The sequence below is a fragment of the Anomaloglossus baeobatrachus genome, chromosome 6, assembly GCF_048569485.1.
Source record: "Anomaloglossus baeobatrachus isolate aAnoBae1 chromosome 6, aAnoBae1.hap1, whole genome shotgun sequence".
In the NCBI taxonomy this organism is placed as follows: domain Eukaryota; kingdom Metazoa; phylum Chordata; class Amphibia; order Anura; family Aromobatidae; genus Anomaloglossus; species Anomaloglossus baeobatrachus.
The window spans coordinates 436260506-436280253 of NC_134358.1; the positions used below are offsets into that span (position 1 = coordinate 436260506).

The window sequence follows — 19748 nt, forward strand, 5'->3', positions numbered from 1 at the left end:
CAATGCTATAGGTACGGTATACAATTTTATTTTTTAGTGTAACAATGCACGTGAATGGGGGCGAGTGTCATCCAATTTGCAAGCGTAACTAGTGCATGCTGCGATTTTTTCCCCACATACAGATTTAGTCAGTGAAAAGAAAAAAAACGCTCATCTACGCTGCCTCATTTTTTTTACTGAATGAACTCTAACCGAAAATACAAGTGTAGGTACAATCAAATGGATGCTGAAAAATAGTCATTTGCTATACAGCTAAAAAGCTGTATACAGATTATATCAGAAGCTTTTACTGACTTATAAACCAAATACAGTATATAGCCAACACCAAAAAATACAATATAAAACTTTTATTAAAAAAAATAAAAAGTTTACATAAAATTCCCATATAAACAGCCATCACTGAGGTTTATGAAATTTGCTTTGAACGAAAACCCGAGGCACACAGAGTCCTTCCTTCTTGTTCACCGTCTCTCGCAGCACGTACTCATTGGAGACTTCCCTGTACCCGGCTTTGGAGAAAAGAAGTTGCAAGTATTCTGAATAAAAGGGAACAATAATATGGTAAGACACCGTTATGTAAAAGACGACTTCTCATTTTCTAAATAATAAAATATGTTCAGGTAATACTTCTGTTTTCCTGGAGCTATATAGCTGTATGCTGCTTCTGTTTTTTTTGGTACCAGTAAGTTTTAACATATCAGGAAAAAATAAAAAAAATCTGTGATCATTTTTTTTTTAAATAAATGTATTGTGTGACTTGTTCTAAAGCCCGCTTTACACGCTACAATATATCTTACGATGTGTCGGCGGGGTCACGTCGTGACGCACATCCGGCATTGTAAGGTACATTGTAGTGTGTGACAGGTACGTGCGATTGAACGTTAAAACGTTCATCGCATACACGACGTTGAATCCTGACGAATTGCATGTCAGGTTGTTCAATGTTCCCAAGGCAGCACACATCGCAGTGTGTGACACCCCGGGAACGATGAACAGATCTTACCTGCGTCCCGCGGCTCCAGCCGGCAATGTGGAAGGAAAGAGGTGGGCGGGATGTTTATGTCTCGCTCTTCTCCGCCCCTCCGCTTCTATTAGCCGCGTGACGTCGCTGTGACGCCGAACGTCCCTCCCACTCCAGGAAGTGGACGTTCGCCACCCACAGTGAGGTCGTATGGACGGGTAAGTACGTGTGACGGGGGTTAATCGTTTGTGCGGCACGTTCAACAAATTTAACGTGCCACATATACGATGGGGGCGTTGCAAATCGCATACGATATCGTATGCGAAATTGCAACGTGTAAAGCAGGCTTAAGAGATCTATATGAAACCTGTAAGCACCAGGCTGTATCATGTATTTTTTCATCCTTAACCTTCTAAGAGTGATGTATGTAATTTTGTTTTTAAATAGATGCTTTTTAGCAGGAAGAGTTGTATTCTTAATACCTTTATTTAATTTATCAAATCATGTCTTGAAACCTGTAGAAAAATTATTTGTGGGTTGAAATGAAAACATTGTTTTTCAACTTTTGATTTTATGGTGTTCATTCTGTAGTTAAATGACGTGGTAACTTTATTCTTCTAGTTCGAGTGATTAGAGAAAAAAACAAATTTATATAGTTTTTTTTAGTTTTCTACCATTTAAAAAATATTCTGAAAGATTCACAACTTTTTTACTTTTCTGTTGATTGAGATGTGTGCGGGTTTGATTTTTGCGGGGTGAGCTATAATTTTTTAGTGGTGCCAGTTTAGGGTGCATACCACATTTTATTGCTTTAATTTTAATTTTGTTGGGGTGTGAGGGTCGAAATATGCAAAACCACATCAATGTCACAAAGCCCATGTGATGCTACCACCAGGGGGAGCCGGTACTCAGGCAGGATGTAGCGCTTCTAAGTGTAGTTAGGCTAAAGCCCATTAGAGGTCACTAGCATTTGCAGAAGAATGCAATAGAATGGTCGATCAAGCCGAAGGTCAGTGCCAGGAAGTCATGTATTTACAGAGGGATAAGCAAAGCCTAAGTCACGTGAGAGTCGAGGGTCAGAAAGCCAGGAGGTATTGTCAGGAGCCGGAGGTGAGCAGAGCCGTAGTTCGATAGCAAGCTGGGGTTGGAAACCGAGAGGACAAGTAAGTATTGAGGAGGGAGACGAGACTGGAGAACACAGCAGAGAGCGGGTTAGGGAGGGAGGTCAGAGAAGACGGGAAGAACGGAAGTCAGGGAAAGGAGTACTAGGTAGCGGGCAGGATCAGAACAGACTCACGGGAACCAGAAGCGCACACTAGAGAGCAAGAACTAAAACTGGGGGTGTACGGAGGAAAACAGTTCCAAGACAAGGCAGCGTGACCCCTGGAATGAGGCACAACAGAATAGGCTCCTCCCATCGGGCCTAACCCCGGAGAATGCAGACAGCGGAAAAACAAACACATACAATGGCTCTGCACAAGCAGAGTCTTACGTGAATCATGACAGCCCTCTTCATTATTACCATGATCTTGTGAATCTGATTAGACTGGTATACTTTGACTATCTATGTCAGACTGACTGCATGCTTTCTGAACATTTTCTTTACTCATACTTACATGTATATCAACATGACAGGCCTTCAAAAGGCTCCCAATAGCCATGAGGGCACATAGGCACCCCACAATCAATTTATGGGTGGACTTGGCCAATCTGCCAGTCACTGTTATCTGTGGCATATAAGGGGTTAAACTGATGCAAACAGAGCTAGCTATATTGCATAACACACGTGGCAACCCCTGTTTATGAAACCCCCCCTTCCCCAAAGAGATCTTTACGGTAACAGGGTCTTGAGGGGTGGAGAAGCCGGACCCGCAGGGATCAGTTAAGTGATGGGCCAACTTTTAATTAAAAGAGGGGCTGTGTTTGTGAGACGAACAGTTTAACTACTGTTATTATGACATCTACCTAATATAAATTGGTTGTTTTGTCCTGTTTTTTTTGTTCCTTAAACTTTGTGATATCAAGGAAAGAAATCTGAACCATCAGTTGTCTTCCCTGCAGCTGCATCCCCCTTCTCACTCCACTGCCAAATCTACTACTATATTTACAGTTTTATGGTTATTTTAGTAATGGACGTTTGTAGACAATGAACCTGGGCACAGAGAACCTGACGACAAAAAAATGAACTATTTTTTTAATTTTAATAATAATGAATAATGTTTGAAAAAATAAACAACAAATTCTTAATTTTTTAACCTCATGCTAAATAAAAAGGTATTCAGCTTCCATCAAAACCAGAATTTCCTTATTCAATTGAATGAGTTCTGCGTATATTGATATGTATGCATGCAAGTATCCATACACAGAAAAATATTGTTAACGTTTCCATAAAATACTTGGGGGAAAGATAAAATTTTACGGGCAAAGGCAAAGTTATGGGCAAAGGCTGAGTGCACCATCATTAATGTATGATGAGGCATTCGTATGATACTACTTACAGGCAATGACAGTGTGACCTTCAAGATACCCGCGCCTGGGCAATCTTCTCGAAAAAATGCTGACGTAAGAAATATGAAATGAGGGCAAGAGCACATAAAGGATTCAACCATTACAGCTAAGTAATCAATATGGTAATGATACCAGACTGTTTTATCTAACAATACATAAATGGTGAATAGTATATTGCTGTATAATATGTCTGGTATATACTCTACTATTTGTTTATCATTGTAGAACAGTGTAAAAACTGGGGAACAGAATATTTATGGTCAAAAACAAAATAATAACAAAAATCACCTGTAGTGAAAAAATAAGACCGGGTTCCATCTTGACGGACGTAAAAGTTTTCTCCAAGTCTGTTTCCCGATTTAAAGCGTAACATGGCATGGTCGTTCAGCCCGTAGTCCCGGAATAAAACGCAGCCGCCTGGTTTTAACACCTGTATTAACATATATAAAAGAGGGAGAAAGGGCATTTTTCAATGCATGTCAGACATAAAAATAAAGAAAGTAGAAAAGATGTCAGACTTTTCCCAGAAACACTGTCACTCTTGATCAAGGCCAGTGTCTGGTATTGCCACTGAGTCCCATTGAGGTGAATGGGGTTAGGTTGCAATATTGACACATGTAGTGCATAAAGAGTTATTCTTCTAACCTCTGATATTCTGTGCAAATGTTAATAGACTATTTGCTTTACTAAGATCAGACTTGGACAGAGTAGAAAAAAATAAATATAAAAAAAGCTGGCAAAACAGGTCTGGAGAACAGCAATTTGTATTGAAGAATCCAGTTAGTATCAGATAGCAGAACTTATTAGCTTCTCAGGTAAATACCTTGTAAATATTTTCCACGGCAAGGTGCATTTTGTCTGGATGGATAGCAGAGAGGACAAAGATTAACGTCGCCACATCCACAGTGTCTGCCGGGATCTCGTCTGTCAGATTGTCCTCTGTCAGATCACACTGGAAGGCTTTGCAGGTATCTGGATTGTAACAGGAATTTTGCTGTGAAAGAAAATAAAAAACAAATCCATAAAAAGGTTAAAGAGAGATTGTTTTTATTTTGCATTTTTATTTTTTTCTGTTTTGCACATCACAAAACGGTTAGAATTATCTAAAGCTGGAAACACAGGCGAAGACTTTGTGTCATGGCTTCTATTCATAATGGAAGCCAGGATGCAGTTGTAGGTCCAGAAACAGGAGACACCAGTGATTAGTACGGGGTCCATAATGCTGACAGCAAGAAAACCGCTGCAGGCTGTATATTCTAGGTTAAGGTGCCATCAAAGGAGGACGCCTAGCCACGGCTGATGGGCTCTAATGAACGGACCAATTTATGGACACCTTGCCGTGGCTGACAGGCTTTCATGATTTGGCCAATTTATGCACCAACTACCTTAATTTTTATAAATAGATTTCATATAGCACTAATGCAATTCAAGTTTCAAATGTCCAATGCTCCCATATATTTTGGCACTTACACAGTGCTGCTGTATTCTTTTGTGTATCATACAGTCATCACAGCTTGTAACTATTCACACTTGCTTTATTCTGTTTGGAGGGGAAGGTCAGTTTTTTTTGTTTTATGTTTTTACACACACACACACACACACACACACACACACACACACACACACACACACACACACACACACACACACACAGCAATATTTGGCTTTTAGTCGAATTTTATGCCAAATATAAAAAGCTCACACTACAGTGATATTTTATCATGACAGTAAGGCATTTAAGAAGCATGCAATAGTAATTTCCTCTTATCAAACAATTTATTGAAACAAAGACAGACAACTGTGGTGGATATAGCCACCCCAATTGTCAATGTCTCAATAACATGTCATGTTGCCTTACGCATCAATTACACCTTGACAACAACTTCTCCTGCTGTTCACAAATGGAGTTATTGTCTGTGGAGGCATGGCATCCCACTCTTCTTGAAGGGTGGTCCTCAGGTCATTGAGGTTCTGGAGTACAGAGTTACAGCCTATACACGGCGGTTCAGCTGATCCCATAGGTTTTCTATGGGTTTCAGGTCTGAAGAATGTGCAGGTCACTACATTTGAGGTACTCTAGTCTCCAGCAGCCGTTCCCTAATGATGCAACCTCGATGAGCTGGAGCATTGTCGTCCATGAAAATGTAATTAGGCCTGTGTTGTTCATGCAGAGGCACAATGACTGTATTAAGTAATTCAAGTAGTAGGGGCTTGTCACTGCACCAAAGTGTAGGTCAGTTCTGTATTCACTAGACACCCCTACCCACACTGTAACACCATCACCACCAATACTCGTCTGGTAAAAACCGTGGCTGATGTATAGTCTCCTTGACTTCTCCAGCATCATTCGCAACCATCAATTCTGCTCAGTGTGAATAGATTTTCATCAGTGAACAGCACAGAGGTTCACTGGTTCTTCGTCCAGTGTAGATGCTCCCTGGCCATATTATACGATGACGCCTGTACCTAGTGGTGTGGATAGGTACCCTTGCATGTCATCTAGCATGCAGACCACTCTGATGTAAATGGTTTTGAATGGCCTGACATGATACTTATGTGTCTGGAGTTGTGTGGCATTCATCATCCGGATCCAAAAGGTCATTGTTCACTAATGACAGTGAAGCTGTCATCAGTGTGGGAGGTGGCCAAAGGATGTGCACTTCTATGCCTTTCTGTGACTCTTCCAGTCTCTCTGTATCTCTGTTGCAACCTGCCGATGACACTCTGTAACACGCTAAGCTCTGTGGCCACTAACATCTAAAAACATCTTGCATGAAGCCTCAAAATGGCGAGCTACTGTTGATCAATTGTTAGGTATCATCTTGGTCTCATGATATCAAAATGTGAACTGCATGATGGATTACTGCTTAACCCCTTAATGACCCATGACGTACTGGGTACGTCATGGATCGTGTGCCGGTAAGCCCCGCCCCCTGCCGCCGGGAGGCGGCGGCGATCCGCGCACATATCAGCTGTTATCAACAGCTGACATGTGTGCCTGCTAGCCGAGGGTGGAATCGCTTCCACCCGCGGCCATTAACCCCTTACATTTCGCTGCCAAAATCTGGCAGAGATATGTATATGGGCGCCGCCATGACAGTCACTTACCCCGCCCCCACCGGAAGTCACGTGACATGATCACAAGACTTTCGGCGGTTGCCATGGTAGCACAGGGTCATGTGATGACGCCTGTAGCTAACATGACTCACTTCCTCTCAATGCCGGAATACAGCCGGCATTGAAAGTAAAGCAGCAAATCTGCAGTTCTCAGCTCTGTAGCTGAGATCTGCAGATAGTGCAGAGCGATCGGATTGCTGATCGCAATAGCCCCCTAGGGGGACTAGTTAAATAATAAAAAAAAAAAAAAAAAAGTAAAAAAAAAAAATTTAAAAAATTAAAAAAAAATAAAAAAAATTCTAAAAGTTCAAATCACCCCCCTTTCACCCCATTGAAAATTAAAGGGTTAAAAAAAAAAAAAATACATATTTGGTATAGTCGCGTTCAGAAATGCCCGATCAAAATATAAAATCAATGAATCTGATCAGTAAACGGTATAGTGGCAAAAAAATTCCAAACGCCAAAATTACGTTTTTTGGTCGCCGCAAATTTTGCGCAAAATGCAATAACAGGCGATCAAAACGTAGCATCTGCGCAAAAATGGTACAGTTAAAAACGGCAGGTCAAGACGCAAAAAATAAGCCATCACTGAGCCTCAGATCCTGAAAAATGAGAACGCTACGGGTTTTGGAAAATAGCGCAAAACGTGCGTCACTTTTTTTGGACAAGCTTGTGAATTTTTTTTAACCCCTTACATACAAGTAAACCTATACATGTTTGGTGTCTACAAACTCGCACTGACCTGAGGCATCACATAGATACCTCAGATTTACCATATAGTGAACACAGTGAATAAAATATCCCAAAAACTATTGTATGATCACACGTTTTTTGCAATTTTTCCGCACTTGGAATTTTTTTGACGTTTTCCAGTACACTATATGGTAAAACTCATGGTTTCATTTAAAAGTACAACTCGTCCCGCAAAAAACAAGCCCTCATATGGCAAGATTGATGGAAAAATAAAAAAGTTACGCCTCTCGGAAGAAGGGGAGCAAATAACAAAAACGCAAAAAAGGAAAGTGCCTGGGGGCTGAAGGGGTTAAATGCCAATTCTACTTGAACCACAAAATTTATTGTGAATTTTGCCATTAAGCTCCTTGGAGAACATCAAATTATGCAAAAAGTAGTGAAACATTGAACAGTTGGACATGTGCATTCAAGAGTTAGAGAAGGTCACCTGAACTGTTAGAGGGCATTTTAATATTAAAGTATAATAGAATTGTAAAGCTTGTCAGAAGTGAAGAAAGTTCATATTTTATTTGTTAAAATTCTGCTCTGTTCCTTACTTTATGCTAAAGGCCAATTAAAGCAAATGGATTTCGGGCATCAGCTCTGCAGTGAGCGTTCAATGGTGATGTCCTAGGGGGGTGTGTCCTGTGATCCTCAGCAGGCTGTGAGTGACTGGGCATGTGCATAGAGAGGGAGAGAACACTGCATTCACCGCACTGAACAATCTTATCAGCTTGTGGCTTTGGACAGAGAGGATTGTATTGGGTGGTGCAGAGTGCTAGATTACATAATAGCACTAGGACACATGGCGAGTAAAACGGACCGAGTGGAATGCAATAAAGAAAAAAAAAAAAAATCTCATTCCACCCAGACCCATGTTACTCTATGTAGCCATTCCCATCTGCGATTCTTTTCTCAACCCTAATAGAACCGAGAAAACAGTCGCAGGATAGTGCGGGTGGAATCCGATCCGTATTCACTCACACCCATACAAGCCTATGGTTGTGAGTGAAACATTGCACTGTACTCTGATAACACCAAAGTGCAGTTTTATAATCTCATCAGCTGGCAATGGAGGAGACAGGGAGATTAATCCCTCCCTCTCCTCCGCGGCGCCTGCCCTGTCCAACGCAGCTGTGATCCAATTGCAGAATCAGATCACAGTGACATGACACTCAGCTTAGACTCGCAGCACAGCGGGAGCTAGTATATAGCATCCCATGCTCTCACATCGGATGCCATACGCTCGTGTGGTCCCAGCCATAATAATTAACTACATTACGGTATATGACTTATTGCTTCCGTGCAATATAATGAGCCGGTGTGATTCCTCTTTCAGCACACATAGTATTATTGTCTAGAAGAGTGTGTCAGGACAGCAAATTCTAGGAAAAGTTAAAAAAAAAAAATGTAAAACTGCAGTGATTTATCCTTCTTGAGACTGTTTAAGAGTCTCAGGTTGGTGCTTTGAAGGTGAAGTGCACGGGCACTGGCAGTGGGAGTGCGTGAGATGTAGGACAGATACAGCTTTGCCTTTAGGGAAATGTGGTCTACAGGCAAAAACAGAAACCTGGCAGAAAGTTCAGAATGTACACAATACAAACTGCAAGAATGGATGCAGGTTGGTAGAGGAGAGTTAAAAAGCAAAAATAAAGGTGACAGGGTGGAATTGGGGACTCATTACATTGAAGCCAGATTGTTTTTCTTTATTTTTAGTGCCTAGAAAATCTCTTCAATTTAGCAACCCATGCGATTAACGTAGGAACTGTACTGTACAATGCACTACAAACCTTTACAAACTGTATGGCTCTAGGAGAAAAGTCACAAGCGTATACAAAGAGGTTAGGGTCTTCTTGTAATAATGGAAATAAACAGTTTCCAACGCCACAACCAGCTTCTAACATAATTAGCCTTTGGTTCTCAAACTGAAAAACAGAAAATGGGACATAATTAGACCACTGTGGTGAATTTTTTTTTAAATGTCCCTCTTTATTTGCAATTGTGTGTATATGTAAGGAAAACAGCAATACACTCACTGGTCATCATCTTCTGCCATTTTTAGCAGCGCTCCATCATCACATGACCGCATTTGTGACCCGCTGAATCACACAATGTCTGCTATTTGAATGAATCTATGAGATTTAGAACAAGGATAGAGAATCTCAATCTGAGACATACATTGGGAAAGTGACCTAAGCTCAACACAGTAACATTGTGTGATTCGGCAAGGACACATAAGAAATCTGCAACAAAAAGAGGAATAAATATCCTCCAAAAATTAAGCATTACTTACAGCAAAGAATGGCAGCAGTTGTACATCGCCCAGGCCAAAAACTAGTACTCTAGCAGGACACCGCTAAACCCCCACTAAGTGCTAGATGATAAAACTGCACACTGATGGCTTGCATAGAGCGCCGTTCACACATGCAGATACACAGTCACAAGCCCGCAGCCTATTAGGTGACGCCCATACTATTAGATCAGGCGGGCTGCCAAGTCGCACCCCATCTGTATACCATACAGGGACAGGAACTCTAATATACAAGGCCTAACAAAAAGGGGCCTGGCTGCATCCTGTACAAAAAAAAAATAAAAAAAATGAGGTTTTAGTTGGTATTATGGCCAGAATACTGAAGCCTACAACCCTCGTCACAGGAACCTCATGCTTGTAGGTTTCAGGACACAAATAAGGCGACGCAACCCTGGGGCGCTGCTGAAAACATAAGATGACGACTGGTGGGTATGGTACTGTGCACATAAAAAAAAAAAAAAAAAAATCATCGGAGTGGTATGTTAAGGTATTCGTCAGCTCCACTGACATGCCTGTGTTAGTAAAAAATGTACATTTGTGATGAAATATCAATTTTACAGCACTGTGTTGCACTGTTACTCTGTTCTGCCTCCTAAACATTTATGGAAACAAATACCGATAGATATTTTGTCCAATCAGTGCTGAATGTGTCAGAGTATGCAGGGTAACAACCCTCAACTGGTGCCACCTGGTTGTCAACTTTTTCATAAATATTCAAGAAAAGGGACAGAGAAATGGCATAGTACAGAGTTAAAGGGGTTGTCGACAATTTGGACAGCTCCATCTTAATCTGTCTGTTTCCTCTTGTAAAATAATAACACTTCTATTAATCTCTGGTGCCGACACTGTTTCAGTGGTGTCTGCACTACCTCTCCAGGGAGTCCCGTGACATTATGTCATGTGATCCCTGCAGACAATCAGCTGCTTGACTGTCCCCCTCTTTCGAACAAATCAGGCATCCAGAGGAAACAAGAAAAAAAAAAAGAAGACGCATCCTCCCAATGTGAATTACGTCCGAATCAGAGTACAGTGAAGCGACTCTTAATGGTCTTCAGGGACTGCGTGATATAATGGGAGAGCATGTGCCAAAACTGCTTGAACAGTGCCGACAAAAGTTGTTAGGATAAGTGTTACCATTTTACAAAGGGATAACGTACAAAATTGAGAAAAAGATGTTAGAGTAGTGTACAACTCTTCAAAAAAAAATAAATAAAAAAAAAGTTGGAGAATGTTAGTATTTGTTAAAGCAAATGTGAACAGGGATGACAGTTTTTTTTCCAATATATCTTATTAACCCCTTTGTTTTTTTTTTTTTAGACAATTTCCCCAAAATTTCCTTGAACAAATTAAAACAGTTATTAAAAAAAAAGTATAGAAATAATACAATATACCCCAAGCTTTTTTTTTTTTTTTTTTTTTTTTTTTTAGTAAAGTAGACACCTGGTGTATCATACAAATACCACTCAACTCTTTCTGCTTATTGGTTTTTATGCAAAAATTGCAAAAAATGCCATGTTTTGTAACAAAAAAAATTATAAAAATTCAGTGTAGACCTATATATACACAAACACCCTTTAAAATACATTTTCCAGATATGCAAAGTAAATACAAGTAGTAAATAAATACATGTATCTTTACATATTTACCAGAACTTAAAGCAGAACGGTTTATCATATTTCACCATACAAACTACAAATGTGGCGCATCCGAGGCTTCAGTCGCCACAGAGGTACTGCAAATCATCCAGAGGTGTGGTATTCCATCCTGGGTATGGAAGAGGTCATCACCGATTCACACAAAAATACAACACTCACTCAGCAACACCTCATCAGACATGGTAAGGGCGTGATTATCCCCGAAGCCAGACCGGGGGGGTGGAGTCTTTTAGAGTGGGAATAGACAGTCAGTCGTGTAGTGAGAAGAAAAGAGAGGAGCAGTGGAGGAGCGAAGACCCGTGGCCTAGAGTTGGTACCGCTCGGTCCAGGCACAAGACAGAAAGGGTCCTAGAGACCAGTGCAACATCCTCCTGTGGCTTTTTTTCCATATACAATCTTCAGGAGGAAGGACTTGGCCACAAATTGGGGACTGGTCCCTAGGCTACAGGAAAGGAACCTACGTACTCCACTAGTAAAACCAGCGTCTGTGGTGACTGCAAGCACCGAAGCCACATCCGCACACCAATACGCTGAAGGGTAACCCAAAAGGACAAAGCGATAGAGCTTCACGCCACCCAACAGGGTCCACGGGCACTGGCACAGGGTTCAATGAGCAAGGGCGCAAGGCAGGAGGGAGAAACACCAGACTCAACCTCCGAACTACTCGGAATCGGCTGGGGCCATCAAAGTGAAATCCAACACTCCAAAGGCGGTCGTGTTACCTTGCAACCTGCTACAGTGAGTAATAACCTTGAGACTGCATCGCTGTGTCGCCATACTGTGCCTCCAGCCCAGCAACCCCCACAATCGCCTACTACTACTACACTCATCCGGCCTGGGGCCCAGATCTACCTGTGGAGAGCTGCACCATCTAAACTGCATCACCATCTGCCCCAGAGGTCCCCATCCTGCAGCGGCTGCACCCCAACTTGCCGCATACCACAGGTGGTGTCACAAATAAACTGTCATCATCCCCTTCCTATTCCCTAAACAACACCGCCGGGGTCACGGAACTGGGCCTTGCCACCGCGGCGCCCAAGGAGCAGAAACGCTGCCTGGTAACGAGTCACCCCAGGCCCCGATGCGGGCGTGTCATATACATTACCAAACTGATTTGTCAAATCTGTTAACGCCTTATTTCCCAAGGGCATAATAGTACATCATGGTGAAAGGTGTGGGTATATGGAGCAGACCTCCACAGAGGTCAGGTGTCAGCTGTGTCATACAACCAGCACCCGCCTTTAACAATTATCTCTGATTACTGCAGTAACCACTTAACACTGCTGATTTATGCAGATTGACATCTGGGACCTCACAGTTAAGGTGGTGTCACACACAGCGACAACGACGTCGCTGCTACGTCACCATTTTATGAGACATAGCAGCGACGTCCCATCGCTGTCGCTGTGTGCGACATCCAGCAACGAGCTGGCCCCTGCTGTGAGGTCGCCGCTCGTTGCTGAATGTCCGGCTTCATTTTTTGCTCGTTGCTCTCCCGCTGTGAAGCACACATCGCTGTGTGTGACAGCGAGAGAGCAACGAACTGAAGCGAGCAGGGATCAGGGAGCCAGCTTCTGGCAGCCTACGGTAAGCTGTAACCAAGGTAAACATCGGATAACCAAGGGAAGCCTTTTCCTTGGTTACCCGATATTTACCTTCGTTACCAGCGTCCGCCGCTCTCACGCTGCCTGTACTGCCGGCTCCCTGCACGCCAGAGTACACATCGGGTAAATAAGCAAGGGTTTGCTTACTAACCCGATGTGTACTCTGGCGTGCAGTGAGCCAGCGCTAAGCGGTGTGCGCTGGTAACCAATGTAAATATCGGGTAACCAAGCCCTTGGTAACCCGATATTTACCTTAGTTACCAAGCGCAGCACCGCTTCCACCCGTTGCTGCTGGCTGGGGTCTGGTCACTGGTGAAGATCTGCCTGTTTAACAGCTCACCAGCGACCATGTAATGACGCAGCAGTGATCCTGATAAGGTCAGGTCGCTCGTCATGATCGCTGCTGCGTCGCTATGTGTGAACCCAGCATTAGGCAGTGGAGTGCTGGCTGTCAATCAGCATGACAATGGCAGAGACGCCCTTTCTTGCTGGAGGAACTGCCCTCTTCACAAAAGCAGAAAGACAGATCTTCACATACAAGAAACCAAACAGAACCAAATGGAATAAGCAGAAACACTCTTAAGTGCAAATCCAGCAATTAAGCACAGAAACAGTAACCTTTACTGGAGTAGATTCAGGCACTGAATAAACGGGAGAAACAGAAGGGAACACTCCCAGCCATCTTCAGAAGCAGGCAGGAAACATTATCACCGGCGGCCGCCAAGCACAAAATGCTCTCCTAAATAGACTAGGCTGATCTGCAACAGGATTTCCTGGATTCCCATTTAATTCCATCACCTGTTTGAATGACAGTTTCAAACTCAGCTTCATTACCAGTCCTGGCCACCAGAGGGAGCTCCACACCAGCACCCACTCGGATGACATTCACAACACTCCACCCAACTCAGTTCCTAAGTGTCTCTCCTGCTGCTGAATCCTCACACTGATCAGTACAAGCTACAGATATTATAATTGGGCTGAATGGACGGAGACAGAATATACTTGGTCTCATATGCTATTTAATTCTGTACCTAGACTCATGAAATGCTCATCTTAAATAGGGATTATAGAGCCATTCTGACATGAATTTTCAATGCAAATACACCAGTGTCAACAGGTGTAAGAGAGCTATCCAATAATGTATGCAGTTTGTATTGAGAAATCTGCTGACAGATCTGCTTTGCAAACAAAACTATTTACTATCCAGATGCTGGTAAACATCATGAGTAAACAATTTGAAACGGCATGGTTTTTTTTTAGAAGTGTGTAAAAAAAACAAAAACAAAACACAGTTAAAGTAGTTCTCCAAGAATGTAATAAAATGGTCCCTTCGGATAATTCATACTACAGCCTGTCCTAGTCACTTGCCATGATGGGCTGCTGTCTGAAGAAGCCCAACTCCTGAACCTCTGTGTCTCAACTGAAAGAGGAGCTGTATCATAAGCACACATACTGGTGAGCTGCCAGGTAAGGGCTATGATAGGAAACAAATTAATTGTGTGCCATCAGCTAAGGAGAAACTGTATTTCCTCTCATGTCACAGTCCTTCTCAGGTGGTTCACTAGCATGTGTGCTTACCATACAGCTCCTCTGTCAGTTGAGGAACAGGTCTTGGGAGCAGTGTTTCTTCATTTTGCAGTCTGTCCTTACACGTAGTTAAACCGTGCTACTTGTTTAATTACCTCATGAGGCCATTTTTTATGTTCTTGGATAACGTCTTTAAAGATATATAATTTCACATTGTTTGTGGGGATAGCAAGAAAAAAGATCATATATAACAGAGTGGATCATTGCAACCTATTATGAAGCAGATATCACAGTAGCTAGCGGTGATCTCTCTCCCTACAGTCACTTTCTCCAGCAGCCCGATTCCCACCGATCATACATTTCTAACCCAGCCTGTGTATTGTTGCGGAGACGACCCTTTTAAGCCATTAGCAAGACAATACAATCCGTTTTTCATTTCAACACACGTTTCAGGAGAGACTGCGGCCCACCTCCCTGCATGCTTTAAATTCCTCAAACTCCCTGGTTGTCCAGTGTCTGTCCTTGAAGAAATTGGTGCTATTTCTCTTGTAGAAAAGGTCCCAGTTCTTTTGTGCTTCTTTTTCCAACTTGAGTTGCTTGAATTGAGACACCAGTGTAACATCGGTCAGGACGCTCGGGGCCACATAATTGGTTGGAAAGTCTAACTTATCAGTCTTTTTCTGAAAGGGTACTTCTAAAGAGGACGATCTTCCACAAGGAGAGTGCGTATCTCCCTCTGCCTCGTCCACACCCAGACAACTGGAGGCCATGTTTTTCCAATCTGGTGGAAAGAGCAAAGGAAATGGACAGCTGTTAAGATTTTTAATTTGTACCACCATATTCTGAAGCTCAGGACTTTTTTTTTATTTTTTTTTTTACTTTTTCAATAATGTACTTTCTTTGCAGGTTCAACTGTAGTTGTATTCGTACTATTTTGGGATGCTTATAAATTTTTTTTTTTAGCACTTTCTGTGCCCAAAATTTGTTTCGGGAATAAGCGAGGTGATTACATACATACATACATACATACATACATTTTGCAATATTTTAGAACAAGCAGGTGGAGTAGCCAGCTGACCTATAAAACAGGTACACTGACTCGATGCGGCATCGTAAATTGTAGAGAAAATAGAAAAAAATACAGCATTCTTGTAGTATTGAAAGAATATAAAACCACTTCTTAATTCATCAGGCACAAAAAAATATTTAACAGGCGCGTTTCGAGCATGTAGTGTGCTCTTAATATAGCATAGATTAACATATTTCAAATAACATATATATAATACAAAGTTATCCAATTAAAAAAAAAAGACCATGAAGCAATGGGAGAAACTTGTTTAAATAAAAAGAGAAAACAGGTGAAAATTTCACTCTTAATGATATCAAGTAGAATAACTGGTGGATACTAAGTAATAAATACAAAGTTGTGTTAGAATACCAGTGCATTAACATAAATTAAACTATTATATAGGAATTAATGTATGTCACTGATATTTTATTTTCATTGAATCCATTATACTCAAATGATACGATGCATTACACCGCTGAAAATTCATCTGGGTGTATTCACAGCTGGACGCACTTGAGTACCCACTCCCACTCCATACATAGGAAAAAATATTGCTTTGCGTCTCAAGTTGACGTTTTTAAGGGTACAATATTTGCACAGATGCTACATTTTGATCGCCTGTTATTACATCTTACGCAAAATATGCAGTGACCAATAACGTAATTTTGGCGTTTGGAATTTTTTTTACTGATCAGACTAATTGATTTTATATTTTGATAGAGCGGGCATTTCTGAATGTGGCGATACCAAATGTGTGTATATGTTTTATTTTTTTAACCCTTTAATTTTCAATGGTGCTAATGAGGGGTGATTTGAACTATTGGGTTTATTTTTTTAAACTTTTTTTTTATTTTACTGATCACTTGTTGCTTTCTGTAGATCACAGCTGCAAAGCTGAGATCTGCAGAAAAGCTGTAAGAGGAAGTGACTCATGTTAGCCCCAAGAGTCATCACAAGACCCTGTGCTACCATGACAACCATCGGATCCATGTGATCGCGTCTGTGTGACTTCCGATGGCACCGGGTAAGTGAATGCTTAGCAAGGCACACTGTTTCATCTCATTGTCACATTTTGACAGCGACATGCAAGAGGTTAATAGGTGCAAGTGAAACGCGAATCAACTTGTGCCTAATAGCCGCACATGTCAGCTGTTCAAATCAGCTGACATGTACAGGGATCGCTGCCGGCTGCTCACGGCAGCCAGCGGGGATTAACCTGACACAATCCATGACGTACCCAGTACGTCATGTGTCGTGTAGAGGTTTAAAATCCAGTGCGTTTCTTGACTGAAAAGTTTGCTGCAGTTATCACCGCCACGGGCGGTGAATTAAACTTCTCTATTCCTTGCATAGAAAAACCTGCAGGATTGGAATTGTGCACTGTAGTAAAAAGGAGAGAAATAGCTGACACATTATAGGCCATCACTGTCCACCCATCCCCATCATGTGACCCGGGCTGCTAGGACCTCTGATCTCTGGTGAGGTCACGTCAACTTCCGGAACTGGAAGTTGACCCAGCATCACCGAGGCTGGAGCCAGTCTCCCTGGGCACGTCACAGCCCAACAGCTCACGCGCTCTCTCTCCTTCACCGCTTAACAGAGCGCCGCAAACACAACAGATGCTGTAACGTGCAATGGAACTCTGCTCACAGCCTAGTCACTCACGGAGACTGGGCCTCTCCTCGGTAATGTCGGGTCAACTTCCAAATCTGGAACTTGACGTGATGAGGATAGCGCCGTTCACAGGCTGAATTGGAAAAAGAAGGTATTTAGAAAAAGCCTTCGGTCTCAGCTTTACATCCGTGTGGTCACTACGCTTTGTAGTGGACCACCTCTTTAACTTGTTTCTACACTTGCATATAAGTGACTGAGTTTACAGGAATGAAGCGGGAGGCAGAACTACTGAGGGATCCTGATATGACTTGTTCGGATTTCTGACAGTTTTCATGTTTCACCAATGTTCCCACATCACTTTCACTGATCCTCACCAACATTTAGATTTTACAGAGGTTGCCCAGACTAAAATGAAAAGTGACAGTAAGTATGGAAATTATGTATATGGGGGGGGGGGGGGGGGGGGGTCACGTGACAGCCCTCCCACACTGCGAGTATAGGAGAATCACGACAGTGTGCACATTGCACACTATCACAATTTGCCAGTCTGCAGTAACATCAGGTGATTGCAGACATTTCACATCATCCTCAACAATTCTTTTAAATTGGGGATATATAAGCAATTCTTTTAAATTGGGGATATATAAGCTCTGCCATTTTTAAAATGTCTGGTGTCACAGGAAGAAAAAAAAAATCTCTTTTTGTGTACAGATATAAGACGTGTGCCCTGGGCAGAGGAACAGGGGACCAAGGAAGAATCCCAGGGCGCTTTTCTAGTGTGTGTGTGAACAGGAACAGAGAGGTCACACCAATCTAGTGGACGAATATGAAAGTCACAGCTGAGGGGGGGACCAGGCATGTTGCGGAACCATGGAGGAACGTCAGTTTCTCCGGAGCACAATGTCTGCTGCACTCGGCTCTCTGTACTGTAGACGCTCTGTACTGCAGGACGAGCTCTATGATGTGCTGCAGCGCGTCACTATCTACGTTGTGCGGCACAGGTAGGGATCCCTGCACTCATGTCATTACTGCGCCTGCGCATCCTATGCGCTAGAGGAAGACGCACTTACCGTTTTGTTTATGTGATTACCGACATAGTGTGTGCAGGAGACTAGCGCTGAGGAAATGAACGGGACGCCGCCCCCACCGCCTCTGGACCGGGAGGAACACGGGCTGAGATTAGGGGAGAGCTTCGAGAAGAGGCCGCGCTCCTCCTTCCACACTGTGCGCTGTGAGTACCGGCCAGTGACGTCACCCCGTTTCTGCCAATCATGCGCCACCTTTTCCCATGACTTCACCCGTGGTTGTTGAGGGCTGAAGTAGTCACGCTGCTGACGTCATTGGTGTATATAGCGCCACTATGGCAGTGCATGTTCATGTTGGTGGCTCTTGCTGGGCACAGATGGTATTATTGTATGGCCTGTGCCTTGAGCGGTGGTGAAGAGATTGCTGTGGTGTGGGATTTCTTACTATGTGACAGCTATAACGTGCGCGTTGGACACCGTTCACACTACAAGCAGAGTCTCCGCTGTCACACGCCATTATTATTTACACAAACCCCTCATTGACTATCTGACCAAAGATTTTTCCCCCCTAAAGGGAATCTGTCACCAGGTTTTTTTCGATCCGAACTGAGAGCAGCATAATGTAGAGGCAGAGGCCCTGATTCCAGTGATGTCACTTACTGGGCTGCTTGCTGCTCTTTTGGTAAAATGACACATCTCTGATACAAAACGCCTAGTTCTCTGAATTATGAACACTGTATAACCCCGCGCACACCACTGATTGGCAGCTTTCTGGGTACGCTGTCTATAGGCAGAAAGCCACCAATCACTGGTGGGGGTGAGATTATACAGAGCTCATGAATATGGAGGATTGCATGACAGCAGGTTTACTAGTCCTCTAGGGATAATCTGCTGATAAAACTGTGATTCTGTTAGGGCAAGCAGCCCAATAAGTGACACATCACTGGAATCAGAGTCGCTTTTCCTACATTATACTGCTCTCAGGTGAGGTGACAAAAACCTGCTGACATATTCCCTTTAAAGCACCATGACCTTGTAGTTCTTTTTCTGTATTCTCTAATTGTGCACTTAGTAGCTCAAGTTAGTGAGTATAATGCTAGCTTGTCCCTTGTGTCTATTAGGCTACTTTCACACATCCGGTTTGAGCACTGCGGCTCAATCCGGCTGTGAAAACTATGCAACGGATGCGGCGAAAACACCGCATCCGTTGCATAAGTTTTTACATGCGGCCCGTCCGTTTTTTTCCGGTTGCGGCACGCTACTGAGCATGCGCAGTGGAAAAAACCGCATGCGGCGACCGGATGCGTTTTTTCCGCATCGCGCCGCATCCGGCCTCCATAGGTATGCATTGAAAAATGCACCGCAGCGGCCGGATGCGGCGCGATGCGGTGTTTTTTGCCGGAGCAAAAAACGTTGCAGGGAACGTTCGATCCGGCTGCGGCATCGGCTAAATCTGCCGCATGCGGCAAAAACCGGACTGAACGCAAGCCTCTGCGGCACAATACGGCACTAATGTAAGTCTATGCAAAAAAACCCGCAACCGGCGTTACAAAAGCCGGTTGCGGTTTTTCTGCAGAACGCCGTATTGTGCCGCAGAGCAAAAATCCGGATGTGTGAAAGTAGCC

The 19748-nt window shown here is 43.0% G+C and overlaps 2 protein-coding genes across 2 annotated transcripts in view; one reads left to right on the forward strand and one right to left on the reverse strand.

The window, feature by feature from the left end:
• METTL6 (methyltransferase 6, tRNA N3-cytidine) lies at window positions 1–18333 on the reverse strand. Its single transcript, XM_075315215.1, has 6 exons — window positions 18169–18333; window positions 14886–15196; window positions 9109–9243; window positions 4293–4463; window positions 3758–3899; window positions 1–536 (listed from the first exon to the last, which is right to left on the reverse strand). Exons 2-6 carry the CDS (start codon window positions 15183–15185, stop codon window positions 397–399), a joined length of 888 nt encoding a protein of 295 aa, XP_075171330.1. The 5' UTR covers window positions 15186–15196; window positions 18169–18333; the 3' UTR covers window positions 1–396.
• Window positions 18102–19748, forward strand: part of EAF1 (ELL associated factor 1) — a 25511-nt gene continuing 23864 nt past the window's right edge. The window contains exon 1 of the mRNA XM_075315216.1: window positions 18102–18329. Within this exon, the coding sequence (XP_075171331.1) occupies window positions 18224–18329 (106 nt within the window). The 5' untranslated portion in view covers window positions 18102–18223. The remainder of the gene's footprint in view (window positions 18330–19748) is intronic.

Bases quoted from the DNA above. Each gene is read 5' to 3' on its own strand.
- METTL6 (XM_075315215.1), bottom strand. From the start codon at position 15,185: ATGGCCTCCAGTTGTCTGGGTGTGGACGAGGCAGAGGGAGATACGCAC. The intron at 3,900-4,292 runs GTATTTACCTGA...ATGTTAATACAG, and splicing joins CCGTGGAAAATATTTACAAG to GTGTTAAAACCAGGCGGCTG. The intron at 537-3,757 runs GTGATTTTTGTT...CCTTTTATTCAG, and splicing joins GTCTTATTTTTTCACTACAG to AATACTTGCAACTTCTTTTC.